The 8372-nt window shown below is 53.5% G+C and overlaps 1 protein-coding gene across 10 annotated transcripts in view; it reads right to left on the reverse strand.

Moving 5' to 3' along the window:
- Positions 1–4498, reverse strand: part of ZNF384 (zinc finger protein 384) — a 28190-nt gene extending 23692 nt beyond the window's left edge. The window contains exons 1-4 of one of the 10 annotated variants that reach the window (XM_037387577.1): positions 4390–4498; positions 3834–3882; positions 2755–2944; positions 19–85 (exon numbers count right to left, since the gene is read on the reverse strand). In XM_037387577.1, the coding sequence (XP_037243474.1) occupies positions 19–85; positions 2755–2807 (120 nt within the window). In that variant the 5' untranslated portion in view covers positions 2808–2944; positions 3834–3882; positions 4390–4498. Of the gene's footprint in view, positions 1–18; positions 90–2754; positions 2945–3833; positions 3883–4327 lie in introns of all 10 variants that reach the window. The other 9 variants (XM_037387576.1, XM_037387581.1, XM_037387584.1 and 6 more) reach the window with 9 other exon arrangements.
- Between the last annotated feature and the right edge of the window lie 3874 nt (positions 4499–8372).

Consider the following 8372-nt stretch of genomic DNA (forward strand, 5'->3'; position numbering starts at 1 on the left):
TTGGAAAAAACGTCTTACCTGTCCCGAGACGGTGGGCACTGCCGGCCAGAAGTACGGGGAGGAGTTGAAATGAGATTCTTCCATCCTAGCTGGGCACAGGGGGGAAGAGGAAGGGGGAAGGGAAGAGGAATGGAGGAGAAGGAAGACAGACAGACAGACACACACACAAAAAGAACATTAAACCCAAGGAGACTCCAACATGGAACTGACTCAGTCTAATGCTGTGACAGTTCCTTAATCTGCCCCATCTTACTTGAGCCGTTAACTTCTCCCCACTTTTGAGCTCTGCCCAAATCCAAAAATTATTTTCAGGGGAAAAAGGTGTCTGACATTCCCACAGGTTTGGGTCAGTCTCAAACGCCTCTTGCCCAATAGTCCTCCATGCAAAAACCAGGACTAACTACAAACCCAGAACACCTCCAGAATTCCCCGATTATCATCCACCCAAATGCATGGCATAAATGATGAAGTCTGCGCCATCTGCAACCAGGCAAATACTGCTGCAAGCCATATTTCACTGTCTCAGACAGTCTGACCCCACAAGCATTGAAAATTTTGGACCTTGCCTGTCCCTTCACCCCAGCTCAACATGAAGGACCCAGATGCAGCAAGGGGACATTAGCATTATGTTACACAGGAAGAAAGACAGGCAGAGAGAGGGAAAAAAACTTGCCCAAGATAACAGACAGCCACAGCAGACCAAGAAGTCAAAATTAATGCTCCTAACTTCCTGCTGCCCACCGCGCTGACCACCTCAGCCCCACTCTCGAAAGCAACCCGGAAGAATCACTCAGTATTCCTGACAGACAAGATCCTCTGCTCTCGTCCAATGAGACCAGGCAGCGGGAAAATAACCTGACCGCCTGCTCCTGGGATACCCTATCTCCAAGTGAGATCATGTCACAGCTCTCTACTGCCCATCTCATTCCAGTCTTTGGGACAAGATTCTGCAGGGCTCTGTCCCAAGTCAAGTGCCCACCACTCCGTCTCAAGTCCCCGTGCACCAGTTAGACACCAAAAGGCAGCCCCCTGAAGACAGAAGCATAACCTCTTTAGGAACACCTGGCTGAAGCAGCCCCTTCTCTTTCTAACCCTTACACTCCTCTGTGTAACAGCATTAGCGGACAAAGTTTGTCACACTTGTGAAAATACTATTCAAAACCTAAAGAAATTAATAAAAGAGTATTTCCTGAAGCAGAAGATACACCTATTCCAGAACAAATATGGCAAAAACAGTATGTAAAATACACGTGATAAAAACTATGCTCGGAGATCATCTGGCAGAGAGAGCTGCTTGCAGAAGGCAAGCACTGTATGTTTCTCATGCAGCTACCTGCAAACTGTCCCGCTCCTATTCCTGTTATGATGCCGCAGTACTCTAATTAATGAGTAAATATTATTTCTGAAGGACCCTGAGTAGCACAAAACACTTACTTTCCGGAACTGTATTAGGGCAGAATAAATACATGTGGAATTGCTGCATGTGAGCCAAAATGCAAAGATAATTTTCCTCTATGTAGAGAAGCAGTACAAATGAACCAAATTACCTGATAATTTTGTTTTTATGAATCGCTCATGCAACAGCAAACCCAAGTATTCTTGCCTCACTCACTCACTACAAATCAACCAATAAACACACTTAAGGACGAATTATTTACCTTGCATCAATGGCATGCAGTCAGACTGCTAGCTGCCTGACTGAATTACTCTGGATTTACATTGCTGTGATTCAATCAGAATCTGATAGGGCAAGACTCTTACCTTCCTTCCTCTGCTTTCCTTTCTGAGCCAAATGAATTATTAAGTACACTGCCCACAGCAAGGCCCTATGTATGTAACGTTTAATTACGTGACTTTTTTCTTCCACAGGATGGGCACACATGCAGAGATAATGCATTCCCGGCAATTAAGCACCACCAGGATCAAGAAGGGCTTTTTGTTTGGAATGTCGACTTTGGGTTTGGTGGTTTTGGGGGTTTTGTTTGTTTGTTTTTTTTATTTTAAAATAAGTAAGCCCTTATTTGCTTAGCTTCCACATCAAAAACATCAAAGCGAACCTAATTCTATAAAAACATGAAGTCTCATATAATAATCAGATGCATTTTCCAAATAAACTTTGTAATTGTCCAAGACTCCCTTGGATTCAACTGCAAACTTCAGGAGTTCAAACAGAATGATGCCAGTTTAAACAAAAAATCTCACAAAAGCTTTCTTATTTAAAGAGTACAAGGAACAAAAGTCAAATCCATTTCCAGACTCCAAAATCCAGACTAGCACAGGCCAGGTAATTCAGCGGCTGCCTGTCTCCATCTAGTTCCCTACGTGAACTTCACAGAGCACCTAACTTTTGTTTGCACGCTTTTTGTAAACTGAGCAATTCAAAATAAGACTTACTGATTCCCAAAAGATGACTACACAGGTTTTGTTAAACCCTTTTAGTACACACCTCCCCATCCAAAAATCTCCATGCTTGAATGGTATCAGGTCTCAAAACTTTTGGCTTGAAAGGCTGAAGTGTGATGAAGTTGTAAGAATGTGGAGGAAAAGGAGAAATGGTTTAAGAGCTGAAGCTTTCATGCAATCTCACTAGCAAGCCAGTCTTCCAAAGGGAGAAAACAAAGGTGAGATTCTTCCACCAAACTACTGCCCTGATGCCCACAGCTGTCCCTCCCCTACCCCACTTTTAGGCTAAAGGATATTTTGAAAACATGCACCCCTATTCACAGCCCCCACTTTAATGCTGCTCACACTTACTTTACCAGAACTCTGCACGTAACCCTTCCAATTGTTCTATAACTACCAGACATGGGCTGGAGCTTCAACCCTGTACCACAGCATGTTCCCACTGCAGTGCCTTCATCATCCCAGCTTCCACAAACAGGCCAGAGATGGGACCTTCTTCCTATTCACCAGTCTAGTATCAGACAGATGTCAACGTACCCTCCTGATATAAACCAAAAACACCTATGTACAGACCACAAATGTACATACACCAAATAAACAACCAAGTGAACCAGAGGAACCCACAAGGGACAAGGAATCTGGAGTTTAGATCTCAGAGAACTTCATAGAATCACATACTTAACGTGCTGGACTTAATACTTCTTTGCAGGTCTTGACTTTAATCATAAACAGATAAAAGAACGTGCAATTATACAGTGAGGTTGAGGCTGTATTTCTGGAAGGCACAATCAAGGTTGGACACACAGGTATTTAGAGGCTGAATTTTAATATGGCTTTCTTTATTCTCCAGATACCTAGCTTTTATTTTCTATTTGGTATAGAGTTTTCACCTGACAAAGGGCCCCCCAGTACGACACTCAGGAACAATTTACAATGTTGTGTTATGTCTGCCCAAGATCTTTGTTCAGTAACAAGGAGCTTTTAAGCTTAATTGCTGCAAAATACAAAGGATGCTGAAGGCCACACAGGCTGTTAGATCGAATGCAAAAATGCTTCCAGGAAGCTCTTAAGCACTGAAAAGTTCAAGCGCTGCTGCATCTTTAGAACTGGCACATCTGGATGCACATCAAGAATACCCCCAAAACATGCTAGACGAAGTGTCGAACCCCAAACCCGCACATCAGAGCTCCACCAACTTCAGTGCCGTTCCCGGACACACGCACAGCCCCCACCCCCACCGACCGAGCCTCTGTGGGAGCAGGTGCCTGGCAGGGGGGTACTCTCCGCCTCGGCTCCTTCCAGGCGCGCGATCCCCTCGCCCGCACCCCCGGGCTCAAGCGACTCCAAGCCCCCAGCGCCAGAACACGTGGCCCACCCGTCCCGCGCCCCCGGCGGCGGGGGTCACTCACGCAGCTCCGGGAGCTCCTTACCCCTCTCACTCTCCCTCCTCTTGCATTTCTCCTCCTTCCAGGGCCGTCTCTGCAAACAAACCGCCAGGGTTACGGGGGTACCCGGGGCCCTGTATGACAGCGGGCGGCGCTGCGCAGGGCCCCCAGACCCGCCGGCCGCCTCCAGCCCCCGCGGGCGCGGCCATGGGCGGGGGAGGGCGCTCCCCGCGGCAACCGGCCGGGACGGGAGGGGTGGCCCGCACCCGCCTCCCCGCGCGGGGCCCCGCGCACACACGGCGGCGGCCGAGGCCGGGACGCGCCCCCGGTGCCCCCCCCGCAGCGCGGGGCCGGCCCGCAGCGCGCTTCCCTCGCGGCGGCGCCCCCGGGACGGCTCCGCGCCCGCCAGCGGGCCGGCGGGCCGGCGGGCGGACAGACAGACAGCCCCGCTCCGCTTCCGCTTCCGGATCGCCTCGGGCCCGGTCGCCCCGCGGGCCCGGGTCCCCCCGCCCGCACAGCCGCCCCCCCCAGCAGATTACCGGGCACCACCCCCCAGCGGCGACCCCGACCCCGACTCCAGCGGCGGCAGCGGCCTCCTCACCGGAAAGAGGAGCGGCGAGTCGCTTCCGGGTCAGGAGGAGGAGCGCGCCTCAGCTCTTCCGGGGCGCGGAGCGGAACCGCGTCATGAGCCGGCTTCTCTCGGGGGAAGAAAAAAAAAAAAAAAAAAAAAAAAAAGAGGCGGAGCGGCGGAGGCCGCCGGCCCCGGGCAGGTTTTCCTCAGCACAAGGCGGGGGGAGGGGGGTACTAGCGCGCGGCGGCGGGGGACGGGGCGGGCGGCGGCGGGCGCGCGCTTACCGGAAGTGCGGGCAGCCCGGCTGCGCGGAAGTGGCGGTGGCGGCGGCGGGCGCGCGGCGGACCCCAGCCCGGCCTCAGCGCCGCTTCCGGCCCAGCCGCCCGCCCGGCGTGACGTGCGCGGTGCGGGCCCGCCGCGCCATTGAATATTCATGAGCCGCCACGGGAATACTCGGCCGCCGATTGCCCTCAGCCCCCCGCCCACCCGCGGCCGGGCGCCCCGGGGCCTGGCTCCCGCCTGAGGCGGCCTATGCTGGGTGCGAGGGGGGGCCTGGCCCATTCCGTTCCTCCCGGTCCCCGCCTCAGGGCTGCCCGCAGTCTTCCGGGGCCTGCGGCCTGCCAGCGGGCGGGGGCGGCACCGCGACTCGGACCGGTGCCCCGGGTGGCCCCGCCGAGGGCCCGGCTGGAGCGGCAGCGCGGGAGGTAGCGCTGGGGCGGCCGTGCCTCGGCTGCGGCGGCTGCGGCGGGCGAGCTGGCCCGAAGGCTGGTGGCCAGCGGCGGGGCCTGCCCCGCCGCCTGGCCTGGCTTTGGCGCTTCCCTGGCCAAATGCTACGCGCGTCTGCCACACCAGCCGGACAGAAAGGGCTGTCGTTCTGCGGGGCGGCAAACCGGGCCACCTCAGGTGCTGTAGGGGACAAGAGAGCAAGGCCGGGTGCAGAGAGGAGCTGGGCAACCCTCTTTCCACACTTGCAAGCCAGTGGCTCAATGCAACACCCAAATACTAATTATTATTTGCAACCATTCACAACTTGACCCCAGAGGGGGCCACAACTCACCCTCCTTCTCACTCATTGAGAATTCAGTTTCACAGATTCAGCCCACCTAAGTGTTGGCTGGCGGTTCCTGCTGCCTCCCGTGCACAGGCACCACCAGGCGTGTTGCTGTGCAGTGTGACTTACTGCGCCCGGAGCAGCAGGCAGTCCCCTGAGCCTTGCTGATAGCACAGGAGAATGCAAGAGGCTGTTCTGGAGAAGGCAATGCAGAGGCACTCCACGAGGTCGCTAAGCCAGGCTGGCTGATCACCCCACACTGAACTGGATACACCCCACAAGACCACTGAGCCAAGCTGGCTGTTGCAGCTCTGTTCTGCCTTGGACTCTTAAAACTGAGGTGAAAAGAGACTTTAGGTGTCATCTGCTTAATTCTGCCACTTGTAGCAGGGCTAAATTTGGCACTGGACTGACCTCCCAAGTCAGGTTAGGATACCTTATCTGTGTTGCTCACTGGGCATTTGGCAGAGCTGTTTTGGGAGAATTTTTTTTTTTAATTGTTGTATGAGTTTTCTGCCAGCTTGGCATGCTGGAACAGCTTTTCAGAGCCAGCATGAGTAAGAGGGTGGGACCAGGGAGAGCACAACTATAGCAGCCAGCGGTTAGATTGGCTCAGGCGATCATGAAACCACAACATCCGGAGCAGCGGGCAAAGGGGAATCTCCCAGCGGCTCAGAGGCAGGCGGCTGGAGCCGCAGCACCCGTCGGTCCCCAGAAGGAGTTGGGGTACTGGTCATCCCAGGCAGTACAAAACTGCCTCCTGGGAGGAGCCAGGATTAGCTCTGCGTTCTTCAGCAGGAGTCACATGAAGGCAATTGTTGATTTATTTAAATAAAAGGAGTTGGCAGCCTAATCAGTTTGGAAATTAATTTCCTTGTTAATTTGGGGGTTTTGACTTGCTCATGAATATTCACAAATGCTCACCTTTTCTCCCCCCTTCCACTGTGTAATTTATTTTTATGATTGTCAGATCGCCTCTGAAGGTGACATTTCTCTCCTTGTTCTGCAACGCGGCAAATATATTCAATCTTATGCCTTGGAAGAGGCACTGTGGCCTGGCACTGGTGTCTTTTTTGCCTCCTCTTTGCCCCAGAGTCCCTTGCAGCCTCTCGGCTCTCCTCCTTCCTCTGTGTATGCTGCCTAGAAAGAAATAAGACCTAGAGTCTCCTCCAAGAAGAGGGCTGGCCTGGCCTTGGTAGCTGGGAGAGCTTGTCAAAACACTCTACCGGACAAGGAAAAGTGGTAATTGCCAGCCGAGGAGTGGGACAAAGTGGTTAAATTTTTCTTACTGTGCCTAGAGTTTTCTGCTCCCCCTCCCGCCCTGCACTGCCAAGCACCCTTCAATAGCACGTGAGGCAGCGTGACTAACATCTGTCACAGACACTTGATTTCTCTTATCTCCTTTCCTTAGCAGTAGGCAAAATCAGAGAACCACCGGTGTGCGTCTCTGGAGGGTACAGCTGATCTGTTCACCTTCTTTCCCAGCTCTCGGTTGCTCCCCTTTACTTATCTTGCCTGCCCTTGCTCTTCCACACCAGGGAAGAGCATCCAGGCCACTGCCACTGGTTTCTCCCCAGGGAGGCATGCCCGTGTTCCACATGTACGTGTTTAGGGCTTCTGGCACTTCGCAACATCTACTGGGTGGGCTCAACGGAGGGCTGCAGCGGTTAAAAACCTGGGTATAATTGCTGGTGCTGGGAGTGGGAGGAGCAGTGCAGGCAGCAGGGGGATGAAGAGGTGCCCTCCTTACCCCATTATGCTCATGCACAGGGGCCAGCTTGGCCAGGAGCCAGCCCCGGGGCGAGTAGCATGATGCACATAGTGGAGACCCCCAGGCCCAGTGGCTGCTTCCACACCAGCTCATTTCTTTAGAAAAGTCAGTTTTGGTACAGTCTCTGTCTGTAATGAAGTTGTTTTTCAGAGAGTGCCGTCTCGGGGCTCGGAGCTGTGCAAGGAGGGGCGGCCACGCTGCACCAGCCGTGAGGTTCACCTGGCAGCCCTGCCAGCCCGGGCTGGTGGCTGGAAAGGGGGTGACTGAGCGAGGCTTACAATTGTGCAGCAAGAAAATAAACCAGCAGCACGTAAAGTGACTGCAGGAGGTAACTGAGCCCTGGAGGGGGTGGTAGGTGGAGGTTAGTGGGGCCCCCCTCCTGGGAGCAAAACTGTGCGAATAGCGCAGCTGGGTGCCCACCTCCCGCTGAGGGCACCGGCTCCTGACAAGCTCAGAAAAGAAAATTTGTGGAGAAAGCCAGCTGAGCTCAAAGTTACCGCAGCAGTTGCTCTTACAACCTTTGTAACAAGCTCTTCTTGCAACAGCTTTGACCCAGGAGGGTGGCAAACACACACCTCCATGCTGGCTGCCTGTTCCATCTCCCATCCTTGTTACCTCCTCCACACTCACATCTGACTGTCACGTTGCCACCTCAGCTCTTCCCTTCTTTTTCTGCTCGCCTGATTTCTTCATCTCTCTCCTTCCTCACCACCCCAACAAGGCATCCACCTCTGGACCTTCAATAATGATTGCGGACTGCCTGCTCATGGAGCCCCACTGTACGCTCAGTGCTTGAACCCCTTTTGCCTGCTGTCTGCATGTGAACTGCACTGCTCATGGTGACCATCCCAAAATGCAGGTGGTGCTCTGTGCCATGGTATCCTGCTTGGCTGGCTTCTAGGGCTGCTAACCCTGGCCTGACATGTTCGGTGAGCTGCCTCTAGTGGTACCTGAATTTGTTGGGGGTACCTGGCAGAGAGGCACAGATGGGCTTGGAAGGTGTGCTGATGTAGTGACACACTTTGTAAGGACGGAGGCTGTTCATTCTTGCCCAAATTTTCACCTGCTTGTGGGACAATATTAGGTTTATCCTGAAGCTGGTATTTTAATCTTGTGAGTACATTTCTCAGCAAGGCGTGTTGTCCTCACTTTTTCAGGGAACTGACATCTCTTTGGCAATCGGCTGATTAA

The sequence above is a fragment of the Falco rusticolus genome, chromosome 5 (genome assembly GCF_015220075.1).
Source record: "Falco rusticolus isolate bFalRus1 chromosome 5, bFalRus1.pri, whole genome shotgun sequence".
Classification (NCBI taxonomy): Eukaryota; Metazoa; Chordata; class Aves; order Falconiformes; family Falconidae; genus Falco; species Falco rusticolus.